The sequence below is a fragment of the Rattus norvegicus genome, chromosome 15 (genome assembly GCF_036323735.1).
Source record: "Rattus norvegicus strain BN/NHsdMcwi chromosome 15, GRCr8, whole genome shotgun sequence".
NCBI lineage: Eukaryota > Metazoa > Chordata > Mammalia > Rodentia > Muridae > Rattus > Rattus norvegicus.
The window spans coordinates 35867549-35883809 of record NC_086033.1 but is presented as its reverse complement, the minus strand read 5'-3'; the positions used below and the strand labels follow the sequence as shown (position 1 = coordinate 35883809).

The 16261-nt window shown below is 38.8% G+C and overlaps 1 protein-coding gene across 2 annotated transcripts in view; it reads left to right on the top strand.

The window, feature by feature from the left end:
* The window catches only part of Xpo4 (exportin 4), a 90696-nt gene that overhangs the window by 39453 nt on the left and 34982 nt on the right, over positions 1 to 16261 (top strand). For both annotated transcript variants that reach the window (NM_001395629.1, XM_039093140.2), the window contains 3 exons: positions 628 to 744; positions 1448 to 1601; positions 12021 to 12133. In NM_001395629.1, coding sequence (NP_001382558.1) covers positions 628 to 744; positions 1448 to 1601; positions 12021 to 12133 — 384 coding nt within the window. The remainder of the gene's footprint in view (positions 1 to 627; positions 745 to 1447; positions 1602 to 12020; positions 12134 to 16261) is intronic.

Sequence of the window (16261 nt, the reverse complement as noted above, 5' to 3'; positions counted from 1 at the left end):
TGCCAAAATAATTCATAGCCTTATCTCCATCCTTGTTACCTTGACTCTAAAGAGTCTGTGAATAAGATTGAGGAGTTGGTGTTCTAAGTGTATCTAGTAGACCCAAGGAAAAGGAAAAGTTTCTTTCTTTGATTTCAAAAGCTTTGAGGTACTACCTGTTTGGTATTTGGAGATTAAAGTCTGTATTACTTGTCATCTGTTTGAGAACACATTTTTACATTCATGAGAAAATGAGGGTGGGAGGCATGAGGCTGAATGTTGGTGGCCTCTGGCAGTTTACCCTCTTCAGGTCATAGTTCTTTCAAGTGTAAAAATGTATGGATTATTGTGTAAATTAAATGAAACAAGGAATTGAACAATTACTTAATTATTAACAACCATTAAAATGTCAGTTGCCCTCTAGAGTTGAGTGGAGTCGTGTGCTGGGTTCCAGGCCTCTGTGAGTCCAGATGTTAGCATTTTCCACCCTACTTGAAAGGAGAGCCAGTCTTCTTAGTCACATCCAGAGTTCTGCTGGGCAGTTAGAGGCTCTGAAGCTGTAGCACACAGAAATTATGTTTGAACAAATTATATTGAAACAAAGTTTTGAAAAATGGAATGACTTACAATTATTTCTTATTGATATAGCAAACTCTGGCCTGTTCTATTCTAACTGCTCTATTGAGTGAATTTTCAAGTTCAAGTAAAACTAGCAACATTGGACTGAGTATGGAATTCCACGGTAACTGCAAACGAGTCTTTCAGGTATTGGTGCCTTTGTTTTATGTTTTAATTACTGGGCAGTCTGCTCTTTGTTCGGTTTGTTCCCAGTGGTGACAGCATTTGTTTTAGACATTTGGGTAGTAGCTTATGTCTGAAGACTTGTGCTGAGATTCATAGGACATAGTAAATTGATTGGTAAGTTTGATTTCTGTAATTGATAAGTTGAAATTATTCAGTTCTCATCTTGAAGCAACAAAAAAGAGAACATTATAAAAAATATTCCTTAGTTTACAGTTTTCTTATCAGGTTGTGATATATTTCAATTGATAGGATTCTGCTGGCTTTAAAAATAGGACTGGCTCAGTGCCAAAGAAGGTCATATATTTAAAATGTTATTGCAGATGGTGTGGCTCTTTATCTCTTGAGTGTATTGTTTGGCTCTGGAGTAAAGTTATGTGAAGGCATTGGCTTAAGTCCTGAGGCGCTGCACTATAGCAACTGGCTGTGCCAGCCCTACAGTCGCATTCGCCCTCAAAGGCTTTCCTGCATGGAGGAGCATTTATATTACAGTCAATGGTGTTACTTGAAAGTGCACTGATGTTAGAAGCCACAAGATGGAAAACATTCTTAAGGAAGTAGTACCATCTAATGGAAACCTTAAGGTTCTTGTTTGTTTTATGATTCTAAAAAGGAATGCACTTTGAGTAAGTGTCATGCAAACCGGTGTGTGATTTATTGTCCATAGGAAGAAGACCTTCGTCAGATCTTCATGTTAACAGTTGGAGTTCTGCAGGAATTCAGCAGACGGGAGAACCTCAGTGCTCAGATGTCCTCAGTGTTTCAGCGGTACCTTGCACTAGCCAACCAAGTCCTGAGCTGGAATTTTCTCCCTCCAAATTATATCCTTTTAACAATGGGAGGGGTTGACTTGGCGGTGACTTTATAGAAGATATAATCATGAAGCGCAGTCCTGTGTGTCCTTACCTTTTTGGTGTGTGAAGCATTCTGTTGAATGGAGGCTTGGTTTTTCTTTTTGGAGAATTGGAATTTTATAATACCATAGTACAGTAGAATGTAGAAAGGCTAACGTCATATTTACTATATTTTGAGGAGGATTGAACGTATGACAGCCTTTGTTAGCTAATAAGGCTGTTGCTGACTGAGGGAAAGGATGGTAGTCCTGGGAAAGAAAAGACGAAATGTATTGTGAAAGAAAAATGCTTTTTTATTCAGCAGTAGAACCATTTTCTCCTTGATATGTGATTAAATTAGATTGTTTCCTGACTTTGCCTAGTTAGAAGGACTCTGGTTTTGCACTTCTGCTTATTGCTGAAGTGTACACAATAAGTTAGTGATAAGCTTTCAGTTGAGAGCATCCGCGGCTGAGTGCCATGTTGTACCTCAGAGTACTGTGGTACCTGCTTGTAGCATTGTTCAGTCCGGCAGATCTAGTTTTGAACCTCAGTTGATGTCCAGCAAATTGCTGAGCCTTTCTGAATCTTAATTTTTTCCAAACAGAAAGAGGATGTTGACTAAACAGTGTAGTTAGCGCTCTCAGAGTCAGCTGCTGTTACAGAGCTTTCCTCTGCCCTTTCCTAGGGCTCTGCAATAGTTTGTTTCAGAGACAAATGCTATTCCTAAGAAGATGAGAAATCTCGTCAGAACTTTAGGATAAGTGAGTCTCATTTTTGTTCCAATAGAGTCAAGATCTGCTGTTTCCATATGTGTATGCTTGAGACCTGTAAAACTGAGAATTAAGGTGTGTGATGAACTGTGATTTCCACTGTCAAGCTACTATATTTACCTAGTAGAAAAGAACTGCAGAAGGCAGGTGGTATGAGAGAAATCGAGCCACTGACTCCTTAAAGCCGGAATTCTCCAGGCTTCTTTGCCAAAGGGCAGTCACATTGGAATGAAGCTTGCTACTGCGTTAATCACACTCTCTTCATGCCTGTTCGTTCTTTTCCACCTGTTAACCACTTTTATATCTTTAATATATAAGTTTAATTCTTTATATTAAAGAATTGTAAGGGGCACGTACTTTGATTTTTGCTTTGGGTTTTTGAGCGAACTGATTTCTGTAGCCCAGGCTGGCCTTGAACTCAAAGCTGTGAGTTCCTGCTTCTTCTCTCCAGTGTTAGGATTTTAGGCCTGAGTTGCCATCCCTAGGCACATACTTTCTTAATTTTTCATTTTTAAAACATTTTTCTTTTGAATGTCACATTGTTTGCTTCAGGCTACATTTTCTTTTCTGTCCCTCTTTTGAGGTAAGACAGAACCTGCAAATCTAGCAGTCTGGTCTTGAATTCATGATTTTTTTTTTTCCTTCAGTCTCCCAAATGGTAGAATTATAGGTGTATGTTATCACATCCAACTTGTTTCTTTTTGTTTTGTTTAAATTTTGTACCTTTATATACTTTTATTGTTTGAATGTTTTACCTTGCATTTGTGCATGGTCCCTGCAGAGATCAGATGAGGTGAATCAGATCCCCTAGAAGAGGATACAAGGAGGTGTGAGTACTGGGTATCACATTTTGTTGGTACTGGGTATCAAACCCTGGTCCTCTGTAAGAACAGCCAGCGCTTTTAACTGCTGAGCCATCTCTCCAGTTCCTTGTTTTGTTTTTTAAAGGATGGCTTGTCGAACTTTATTCAAAAGAGTCTGTTGTTAGAGTTTAAGTACCACTGAAGCAGGATCTTGTTGTGAACAAAAATTAGATTAGTTCCTCTCCTAAGTTTTTTAGTTTAAAACAATAACAACAACAACAAAACAACTAAAGGGGCAGTCACTGAGCCTGCATGGTTCTGCACTAGGTCCTCTCCAGGCATGTTATGGTTGTTGGCGTGGTGGTTTTATGGGACTCCTAACTCACCACCCTTGGGGCCATTTTCCTCCAACTGGGTTGCTTTGTCCATCCCTGATAAGAGAGATTGTGCATAGTTTTATTGTAACTTGATTTGTTGTTTTGATAGGGTTTCTCTGTGTAGCTCTGGCTGTTCTGGAACTGGCTCTGTAAACCAGGCTGGCCTCTAACTCACAGAGACCTGCATGCCTCTGCAGGGATTAAAAGTGTGCACTACCTCCCCACCCAGCAGTCTAATTGTAACCTGTTATGCTGTGTTCTGTTGATACCATTTGGAAGCGAAGGAGTGAATCTGGGGGAGTTGGAGTTTAGGGATGGGGCTGAGAGGAGAAACTTCTGTCAGGCTGTATTGTATGAAGAAGAGTTAAACAAAACAGAAAAATCAGAGTTAAAAGAAAACTTAGTAGTTAAGACCACTGGCTGACCACTAGAGGACCAGAATTCTGTTCCTAGCATACAACCATCTGTAATTCATTTTAGAGGATATGATGTCTTCTTCTGGCTTCCTCAGGCACCAGGCATCCATATGGTCCACAGACATACATGTAGGCAAAGCACCAATGTACATAAAGTAATAACTTTATAAGAAGGGCACACACCTGTAAACACAGCATTCCCTTGGGAAACAAAAGGAGGAGGATTGCCATAAGTTTAAAGCCAGCTAGAGTTACAGAGCAAGACAGCGTTTTAAGAAAACCAACAAAACAAGAAAGACACCGAAAAAAACTTGGAACAGGTTTTAAAAGTACCAGTCCATATGGAGCTATCAAAACATTAATTATGTATGTAGTAAAAATCAACAAAAATTACACTGCATATATCATAGCCAATTCTAAGTGTTTGCCAATTCTAAGTGTTTTAGGGGAAAATATAGTTGGCAGAGAGTTACTATTTTGAGAAGAGAAACAGTTTCCTAAGAGTTTGGAAACAAAGTTTGAATTATACACACTCATAAAATAGTTTGTACAGTCCTTAGACAAAGCATTGGAGAGTAAGCACCACTGCAGCGTTGCCAAAGGACACCGTCCCTCTGAAGGGCTCCTGTGAGGGGGGGTTCAGGGCTCTCCCTGACTGCACAGTGGGTTTCGGGCCAGCTATGACACAGACCCTGAAGAGGGCTGGGTCAGGAGAGGTGGCTGATCTTGTAAATGCTCGCTGCTGCTCTCCAGAGGACTCAAGCTCAGTTCCCAGCACTGGTGTTGGACAGCTCATAACTGCCTGTTTGGCTCCAGAGGATCTAACACCCTCCTCTGGCCTCCATGGTCACCCATATGCACATGAACAGACACATGTACACATAAATATAAAAAAAAATAAAAGAATTCTACTTCATACTGTAAGTGTATGTGTCCAGTGACTGGTGTAATTCCATATATTGGTAAGCTAGACTAGAGCTGAGTACTCTTTTGAGTAATAGATTTCAGTTTAGGAGAACTTGGCAATGATATTAAAATGAAGGTACAGTTTGGGCATTAATTAGTGAAATGCTTCTCAACAAACCAAATTCTGACTGAATTATATTTTTGACAGTTGCTTGGAGAGCCATCTATCGTATATAATTGGTAGGGGGAAAGTTGGACAAGTATTTAGGTTTGTACCATAGAGAGAGTCAAATAGTGAACTTAACTAAAATGGGTGTTAATTGCCTTTAAAAAATGATTATCTTATAGGGGAAATGTAGTAGCAATTAGGCCTTATAAAATGTCTCAGTCTATCTTATGTCAGTATGTGTGAACATTTAGAATGATACCAGGATGTGTTCATTCATCTAAATACATCTTGATGTGTAATTTTTTAATGTATTTTAGTCTTTTGTCTTTTTATTTGATGTATTATCTGTATAAACTGATGATATAACTGTTCCATGGTGTGGTTTTTATTGTAGGTATGAGGGAAAGACCCTAAATATTCACAGCAGTATTCTCTATAAAGTGGAAACAGCTCAAAGGTCTGTGAGCTGCTAAGGGAATAAATGAGATGTGGCATATTCATATAATGATATATATTTGTTAGTAAATGAAATACTTGCTCATGCTAACACGGGCAAACTTTGGAGACATTATATTAAGATATTGTGAGAGCAGTGATTTAGAGAGAACTTTAATACATGACTGCATGTCTATGCAGTGTTCAGAATAAGCAAACTGGAGACAATACATAGGGGTTACCTAGAGCACTGGTGTTTGGAAGGCATGGGAGATGACTGGAGAACACACCAGGCTTCTGGGGTGATGAGTATGTTCTAAAATTAGATGTGTTCATGGTACTTAACTGTGAATATAGCAAAACTATCTCATCACTGAACAAATTGTATAGTATGTGAATTATGTCTCTATGGAGCCTTTAAAAATATCTGGCATGCCAAGGTTTATTATGCTGCTTTACTGATTAGTTGTCGTCCCCTCGTGCATCTCCCTGTGTGAGCTCCCTTAGTAGAATTTTATTGTAGGGAATGATTTGCAGTGAAGATAGAATTTGGGGAGTCATTACTGTAATATGAAACTATGGTCTTAAAAGGCAGAAAGAAGCCAAGGAGCCTGAGAAGACCAGCTGAGTACATGGGAGAAGGCGGCCAGGAGAATTGGGGGAGAAAAGATAAAAGAGTTTCAAATAAAGGTAGTCAGTATCTACTTCCAAGGGTTACCTGGGGGTGGTTTTCAATTACATCTCATACATTAGAGATGGAGTCATACCTAGTGAGCGTAGATATTATTCCATAGAACGCCAGTCAGCTGCGCTGCCCCTAGACTGAGAGTGAGTCAGGGGATGGAACATTTTATACTTGCAGTATTGTCTGTCCAAGGGGAAAGAGAAACAGGATTTAGGGAAGGCGAGGTGCTGTAATGTTGGCCAGTGATAAATGTTAAGATAGTGTAGGCTCAGGCTGAGATGGTGAGGAAGGTCAGACGCCATGTGTTGGTGTGAAGTGCATGACTTCATGATAACAGAGTTTTATTAAATTTGGTTGGATCAGCTCTAAGATTGCTTGAAACTGGAGGAATAGAGTACAGAAATGTGATAGAATGTTTAAATGCAGATGTAACGCAGGGTTGGGTAGTATAACCTTCAGTCCAGTGAGAGTTTCACTCTCACTGTTGTTTGCATTGCTGTCTGATGTCATACATTGGAAAGTAGGTGAAATGAGTAGTCAGTATCTGAAATCATGTATGCATTATCCTTTTCAGGAGTGTTTCCACATTCCAGAAAAAGTATTTAAAAAGAAGCAGCAGGGTTTCTGACTCTGAGCTGTTGGGGGAAAGAGTCATGGAAGAACACTCGTCTTTCGGTACAGTTAATTGTGCTGACTGTATGTATAATTGTTCAGAAACTCTGTTTGGTTTTGTAGCTCTTGGACATGTTGTTCCTGCCTGCCTTCTCTCCTGCCGGATGTACCCTGTTCTCCTCTTAGTTCTAGATGGTGTTGTACCACACTGTGCACTCTTCTATGTCACTGTGCAGGAGCATGGAGTGACAGTGCTCAGAGGCAGAGAAAGCCAGGCAGCACCTGGTGTTCACATAGTACCTTGTGTAGTTTAAGTTAGTGCAAGAATAGAAGGGATGGGATAAATACATACTTTTAAATGCAATGAGTGAACTTGCTTTCACAGCCTTATTCAACTACCTAGGAAACTTAGGTCAAAGGTGTCTGAGAAGCTGCAGCCTGTGTATTGGTGGCAGCTCTATTTGGTACCCCTTACCTTTTGGATTGGGAAGTTTGTTTGTTCGTTTGTTCGTTCGTTCATTCAGGTGTAAGCTTAGGCAAATATGGTTTGCCTACTATAACTATATTTCTCACTAGAAAATGATTTATTTAACATACTTAACACTTGTAAGGAATTTGTCTGCTAGGTTCTTAATTGCCAGCCTAGGTTATTTCAGTTCATTCTCCGTGAATGCCACAGCAGGGCCATCCCAGGCTGTGCTGTGCAGCTTAGAGTGTAGTGCTGCTTCATTTGGAAAGTGATGGCTGTGGGAATGGAGCTGCTTTCTGGATTATATAGGTCTTCCCTACTTTAGGTCTGCTGGCAAGGGAGTCATAAGGAAAGAAGGAGCACTGTGTGGAGAGATTTGCTTTACTGATTCCTAAACTGAGTCCTCCTAGGTCTTTCTATGCATTTAATGTTGTTTTTAGAAAGCTGTTAAGTAGAAAGCACATCATGACGATCGAAGTTTAACTCTTTTGAGAACTAATTGAAGCAATTTTTGACATAATTTAGTGTATCATTAGCAGACTTGGTTTTTTTTTAATGTTTTTTTCTTTTTATTTATTCTTTTCTCATAAAGATTTACTTATTTTATATGTATGAATACAGTGTCACTCTTCAGACACAGCAGAAGAGAGCGTCGGACCCCATTACAGATGGTTATGAGCCACCATGTGATTGCTGGAAATTGAACTCAGGACCTCTGGAAGAGCACTCTTTGTTCTTAACTGCTGAGCTATCTCTCCAGCCCCAGATTTGGGTTCTTATGCACTGGTGACATAGCAATACAAACCTCTCGCCTTAATGTAAATTACTAGTCCACTCAGTTGAACATACAAAGGTAGTTTTAAATGTTTTGGTAGTGCTCTTGGTAGTGTTGTATATCTGTTTAGATAAAGATCACATATATTTGTGCACGTACAGATCTCGTGCCCACTGAAGAGGTTCAGGGGTTAACATTGCTTCCTCATCAGCACTTGTTTTTTATGTCTGTAACCATCCTTCTCACCGTTAGTTCCCTAGTGCTGGCATTATAAGCATATGCTCCCAGTTCACGTGGTGTTGGAGATTGAACCCAGGTCTGCATGCATACAGAATGATCACTTTACCAACTGAATCACATCCTTAATTTTTTTTTTCAGTGTCACAATGTGATACCCTCACTGAAGGTGTTAGTAAATGGACAAGAGCTATTTTGTTTATGTTAATTCTCATGCATTTTCCAACTGCAGCACTGCCCTGTGGTTGAGATGAATGTACTTGCTGAGAGCTGTCTGTTATTCAAGAACTTGACACAGAAGACTTGGTAGGATTAGCCAGTGAGAGTCACTGGTAGGGAGTGATTAAACTTGTCCTCCGGCTTTTGGCCTGTGTGCGTTTGTCTTGGTGCTGAAGTTACAGAATAGGGCAGGTGTTGTGGATGTGTTTTTGATTCCTCAGACGTCTGTGAGCTTTTTTTCTTTGAAGAATTTGAAAGGCTCTTTGTGGAGAGGGGCAAAGAATATTGAATTTGTTTCTGCTCCAAGCTACAGTAGAATTTGCATGCAGCTCTGGCTGATTTTCCAAGAGATTAGGATGGTGTTGAGCTTGGAAGCCTGGTTGAGTTTTAGCACCTCAGTTCTGCCCTTTGTTAGAACCTGGCTGCGAGGGAGTGGGTTAGTGACAGACAGGGCCTATGCACTGGGACTTTGTAACGTCTTAATTTGGTCAAACATGAAAAAGGGAAGGTTAGATGAGGTTGACACAATTTTCAAAATGACACAGGCTTATTAAAAAACAGAATGCAGCTCCATATGAGTACCTTATTTGTAAGGTTATATTTTGCTGGTTGCAAATGAATTATATAAAATGGAAATTACATAAATATTTAAATATTTAGAAAAGTAATTAAGATTATCTCAGTAAAATTTGGAATTTATAGTGTTTTGTTTTGGTAAGATAATAGCTATTTATTGTTGTGATTCTTGTGCTTCATGAGCTCTGCCTTCTGTGTACTACATAAAATAAAAATAACTGATCAGTCATTAGCAGACCACTCTCTTATTGATGACATGTTTTTACAAGATAAGAGAGTATTGTATGTAGAAACCTGAATGTGTTTCTTTAGTCAGTGAGAACCAAAGCTTTGCAATCTTGTAAAAGCAACTATTGTTTATTGAAGTTAATTTTAATGAAATTTGCTTTATTTAACATTAAAGTAATTTCTTTTTTAAAAAAGAAAAAAGATTTATTTATTATATATAAGTACACTGTAGCTGTCCTCAGACACACCAGAAGAGGGCATCAGATCTCATTACAGATGGTTGCTGGAATTTGAACTCAGGACCTCTGGAAGAGCAGTCAGCTCTCTTAAGCACTGAGCCATCCAGCCCTAAAGAACTTTCTTAATTAAAAGTACTTTATTGTTATAGTAAGAGAGAAGTGAGCAGGAACACATGTTCTCTGACACAGAGTTCCAGTGCCATGGTACATGTGGAGGAGGAGGTCAGAGGACAGAGTTGCAGACTGGTTTCCCTTCTACCTTTAAGTGGGTTTCAGGGGTTGAATTCGGGCAGGTATCAGACGTGTACAGCTACAGATTTTGCCAGTACTCAACTTTTTTCTTTGCTTGTTTATTTGTTTGTTGTTTTTTGAGATCCAGGTATCTATGGAGCCCTTGCTGTCCTGGAACTCACTATGTAGAGTTCTGCCTCCATAGTGCTGGGTTTAAATTAAAAGCCTGTGTACTGCACCTGGCTTAGCATTTTTTTTTTAGGACATTGTTGTAAGAGTAGAAAAGTTAGATTTCTAAATTCTGACTGTAATGATTTTATTTGCTTTTTGGCTTTTTTTTTTTTTAAATTTAAAATTTAAAAATTGAGCTACCTTTGTTCTTTACATTATTTTGATATGTATGGTCTGTCTGCATACATTTATTATGTCTAGATCTGCATGTATGTGTTCACCTCACAGTGTCATGTGAGCTCTAGACTGAAGAAGGCATCACACCACTTCAGATCATGCACTATTTAAATAATTGGAGTATGTTTCATTACTGACCTTTCACATAATTAAAAAATACCTTTAATAAAATGGCACTAAAACTAAAAAAAGATAAATGCATTTGTTTTCTGTTTCAAGAGAGATAAAGCCTTGATGTCTTTACCCAGATGATCTGTTCTGAACACTGGAGATCCCTCCTCTGCTTTATTGTGAATTTCAAAGGCATCTCAAAGACTAGCCAGTAGACTGTTGCTGACATACACAGCAGACAGCAGCAGTAAGTCCTCCAATTTGTTTTTCTAAAAGGTAATGAGACGATGTCCCCTCATGCCTTTGAGGAAAGGAATCACTTTCCATTGGTCACTCTTGGTCTTCTTTTCTTTGTCATGTTCTGGTTTCCTTTCCTTAGGGTTTCATTCTCTGTGTCCACGAGGGGGCGGATAAGGGAAGAGGGAAATGCTGGGTGAGCCTGTTCAGGGTTTCACTTTTGTTAGTCAGAATTAGGAGTTTAGGAATGACATCAGAAAGAAGGAGCAACTTCCTTTCTTAGGACAACTGATTGCAAGCCCTCTTCAGAGACAAGACACAATCTCATAAACCAGCTTTTAAAGGATGGTTTCCAAAGCATTGTTACGTATGGCCTTCAGGTTTTTTCTGCAAATAAATTCTCTCTAAAAAGAATGACTTGGGTATAAGGAAATGGTAAATGCCTGATTTTTTTGCAAGAGTGTCATCTTGGATGCCTGTATTGAGATTTCTCACTGAGTGAAGTGAATATTGCCTAGTTCAGCTTGCTCACAAAGAAGTACCATTTCATCCCAGGCAGCCTTCTTGCTCTTTAAAGCCTCAGTTACCGTGACACTCATCAACATCTATAGACACATACTTATTATGATAGTCAGTCGATTTGCAGCAAATTATGCTGCAACTGAAGCATATTTGATATTGAATACCTGACACCTAATATACTGTTTGAGTCCATGGGAAATGTGACTTGTTCAGTGTATGTATATGCTCATGTATATCAGTGTACATGTGTGTATGTTTGTGTAGAGGACAGGACAACTTCTGCAGTCATTCTGTGGGAGACAGTGTCTCTCTGGCCTGGAGCATATCAAGTAGGCTGCTGGCTGTCTAGTAAGTCCTGGAAGATCCAGGCCTTTCTACCTCCCTTGAGCCTATGGGAATGTTGAATAAAAATACGTTATCTGTCAATTGCTTAATTGTTTGTTTTGACTTGGTGTTGGGCTACTGTGATCTCAATTTTTCTGTTTTAGTATGAGGCATAGTTGCTCGTCCATGTTTTTTTCCTGTGAGCATATTTCTTCTGGAAAATGGCTGTTTTTCCCCATAATCTATATGAGACTCATTTTGTGTATATGATTTTAGCTGTTTAAGGTAATGGGTGAAGTAATGGGGCAAATTTACAGAAATTGATTCTTTAAGTTAGTCTTTTGATATCTGTTTTTAAGTCACTTTCCCCCCTTCTGTTGCTTCTATTAAGATCTCTAATTCCAAAGGTTTTTGTGCCCCTGTGATAAGGGCACATAAGGACTAAAACCGTTACCTAACATTCCTATAGCATTCTTTTTTTCAGCACTTAATGCCTTTTATTCCTTAGCTTCATGCATGAATTATGTAGCATATGTGAAGAGGCTTAACCTGTTTCCATTGCATTCTTTCTGGCTGGCTGCTGTTATATTTAGGGTATACTTATAGTTTAAACAAAGTAAGAATGTTATTGTTGTTGACCTTGACACTTGATAACTGGGCAGACACTATATAGCTATGTTTGAATCCTCACAAAATGTGCTGCTGAAGCCAACGGAGTCCTGGCGGGAGGCACTTCTGGACAGCAGAGTCATGGAGCTTTTCTTCACAGTAAGTCCTGTCTTCAGCTCGGGCTAGCAGAGGGGGACGGGAAGAGGAAATGCCTTTGTTTTGCTTAAGCAAAACAGGACAGATCACCCCCCACCTCCCACCCTCCCCATTGGTTTCTCTTCTTACAACTGACTTGCTGAAAGAGAGAGTATATGACAAAGTTCTTGCTGATGTACAAATACTGTCTCATTTTGAAGGGCTTAGATCCTCCAGCAAAACCTCATAGACTTTGTAACCACTCTTTACAGTCCTGATAGCTTTTGTTTGTGTGGGTTACATAGCTATTATTACGTGACAGTGTTATCACGTTACAGATTAAAACTGATGAAGCGAGGGGCTGGGGATTTAGCTCAGTGGTGGAGCGCTTACCTAGGAAGCGCAAGGCCCTGGGTTCGGTCCCCAGCTCCGAAAAAAAGAACCAAAAAAAAAAAAAAAAAAAAAAACTGATGAAGCGAAAGGGGATGACAGCGCGAGTTATGGTCATTTGATTAAAATATGGCACGTTCTTATAAAAGTAAACTGAGATCTGGCTGAAAACTTGAAAAATTTTTTATTTCACTAAAAATATCAGCAAGAACCATCACATCATAACTTAAATACCTTCAATGAACAAATACTTTGAAATGTGTAGTGAAAACAACTGGCGTAAACTGGGTTTTGGTTTTGTTTGTTTTATATTTTGGCAAATCTCTCTAGCATCTGGTTTAATAAAAGTCAACCAGATTTTCCCATTTTATATTTTATACAGTTGGTATTTTAAATGATGTGACCTTAGGAAACACTTTCTGTGTGCGTCTATGCAGTGCATAGGGAAGAGCAGAAATGCGTTAGTGTTCTCGTAAACACAGTCTGCAGTGGCTAGCAAGTTGAGGGATCCCTGGACTGCATTTTGAGAATTGGTCCCTAGTGAGCTGTATTCACAAGACCTGAGCTAAGTTAATATTTAGGGGCAATTTATCTTAAATATTTCAATTTTAATTTTAAAGTGGCCTGTTAGTATCATCTAGCTACAAGAAACAAGCAGTCTATTCCCTTGTGTACCAGTGAGTTTTAGAATTTAAAAATACATGTATATGTTTGTTGCTAATTTTCAGTTACAGACTAGGTGTGAGGTTAGATCAGTGATTTGTACAAAAATAAAAATCAATAAAATCTAAGTAAACACCATTAAAAAGATGAGAATAAGGCAATTGTGTCTAATCTGAATCATTATAGTCTATCTTTTTAGGTGTTTTGAATATGAAGGAGCCTTTTGTGACCAAAACACTTATATTTCAGTGCTGTGGTATATATTTTAAAATGTCTGAAGCATGTTTGTCCATCCTCAGGCATACAGAAAACACATTTTCTACCACAGTGTCTTGCTTTGTAGTTGTGGAGATCGTACCCTGGGTCTTATGTGTGCCTGATTAGCACTGTGTCTCTAAGTTTCATCTCTGCCCTTCATAAGATGTTTCCTATGGAAATCTTCAGTCTGAGCATTCAGTTTCCTTTTTAAAACCAGAGGGAAAAAGTCTAAAACCATAACCAAGATCAAACGGTACTTGCAATAAATTTTAAGGACATTGTGGGGCATAGCATCTGACAGGAATTGTTTTGATACAAGTCCAAGTTCAGTTCTTTGTATTTGCTCGACAGAAAGTAGGTCCCACTCCAGCAGTTTGTGAAAAGGTGAAAAACTAGCTGGCGTGCTGCAAACATCTAGATCCGAACAGCTGTCTAGACAACGCAGACAGCTGCTCCTGTCAGCTGTGAACTACCACATGCAAATAACTTTGAATTGAAAAGTTAACCCTTTTCTACTTTGTCATTTTAGTAGTTTATGAGTGTAGCTATTTGTATTTAAGCAGTTTATAAACAATGACTCAATCTAATGGAGTTTTGCTAAATTTACCTTCATTTATATGAATTACTCAGTTTAATTTTTCCTTCCCTTAGATATCATTATCATGCTAGATTTCACTAGATAAGTGTACTGTTGCACAGGTTGCATGGAGTGAAGACTTAAATTTCTTGGCCATATCTGAAATTTTAAATGATTTTGGTTGCATTCTTCTCCTTAGAAGTTTACAAAGTTGTCAGTTTTCCTTTTCCTCCTCCTGTGTCAGACAGTACTTTCCTGGTTGTGGCTCTGGTGCTGCCCTCTGTGTGGATATTGGCATTCTTAGCTCTGCTTTGCTTTTCCCACCCTCCACATGCTCCTGGACTCGTAGTCTGCATGCTTACCGGGTATTGCCATTGGGTGGCACACTGGCATCTAATGTTTAAGCACACCTCAGCAGAAATCTGTCCTTGCTAACTCGTGCCTTCTGTGTGCTTATTTGGTGAATGACCTCTATCTGCTTGTCCCCCTGGGGTCCTCCCCTCGCTTCCTTTCTGTACAGAGGTGGTAGAGCTGCCCTTTAATTGTATGATATTGTTCAAATTGAAATCCATGTTCAATTATTAGAGTATGTTTTTGCAATGCGACAGACCATGAATCTATCACAAGAATTACATGTTTGACATGAGTTTTATATGGACTCTATTTCATGAAACAAATTAATTCTTGCTCCCAGAACAGTTGTTTTGTTTTAAATTGTAAACACTGGCTCTCATTAAGCATATTCATTATTTTGTGTTTTCATCCTGGTCCAGGAATGAATGGACGTCTGCCCCTATGTGGAGCAGACTATGTGACGTTTCTCTTGTCCCAGTTTGCTCTGTATGTGTTGGTAGAATCTGGTCTTGGGCATCTCAGTGAACTTTTGATTAGGATTCAGAGCATGAAGACACAGATTTAATTGTGCTTCATTTTAGTGTCTGCAACCAAGATGTACTTATGACTCTGTTGGTTGTACTTTGAAGTTACTATGTAAAGTCTAAAATACATTGGTTTACAGGTTCAAAAGTACTTTTGTTCCAGACCAAGGGTTAGCAAACTCTTTCAATGTGCTGTCAGGGCTGGCCCACAATAAATATTTTAGGCTTTGTACATAATGTGGTCATTCTCAAATCTCTCATTGTTGTGAGAATCCTAAATTAAAAATAATCAAGGAAAGCTGGTATTTCAGTAAAACTTTGCTGATAGTCGTTAAATTTAAGGACTTTGTATAATCTTCCTTTGACTTTTTTTCTCTTTCTCTCATTGTATAAACATGAGAAAAGCCTTGCTTTAACCTCTGCATCCACCCAGATTTGGTCCATGGGTCAGTGGCTTGACTACCCATGTTCTAGACCAGAGTATAATGTATTGTAAGTCATTTATAATTTTTAGATCTATTATACTGGCTTTAATTTCTTGTCTTGACCTTAAGAAGCCTAGAGGCGAAGGTCAGTGTAATCAGTAAGGGTAAAGATTTACTCTGTTCACTGTGTTTCATACTGTACCAGTAAATGCATTTTAAAAATCAAACAAAAACATTTTGGTGTCAAGTAATTCATAAATGACTGACAGAGTCAAAGACATAGCTTGAAACAATGGTTCAAGAAAGGAAGGAGGGTTAGAGTGCGTCAGTTAAATGCCTATGGGAGTAGCAAATGGCTGTTAGTACTGTACATGGGGGTGGGTGTGAAGGGCCACTTTATAACTTGTTTCTGCCATTTCCTGTTCTATTTTAATGTCCGATCATAGAAATGAAATCTTCAATTATCTGAAAATTCAGTAGTACTGAAGTTAAGGAGCAATACTCTGAGAACCTTTTCTTTAGATAAAACACTAGCTAGTAGGTATGGTTCAGTATTTCATCATTAAAATAAAATCTAGTTGTATGTTTAAATGGAGCTATGTATTTAAGTACAAATTTTATTTTAAAAACATTGAGTATTAACAGTGGTGGTATGATATAAAATGAAGTTTAAGCAGGTTAGACCAGCATAGAAATTAAGCACATGCTCCCTGTCGGTGAGTGGGGGATATCTGGGGCTGGTGATAGGTAGGCACATTTGTTGGTTTTCTGAGTGTGCAACTGTTTACTTTCACTAAGACAGCATCTATAGACTGGATTGAACTTGTCTGCTAACTTTAGCACGAAGCTGAAGCCGTGGCGGGGCATAGTTAGCATAATACAGATGACTGTCGTCGTTGCTGTTTTTAGCAGAAGCAGTATGTCTGACTGGCTAGCATCTGTTTTCTCTCCTTGTCATAAT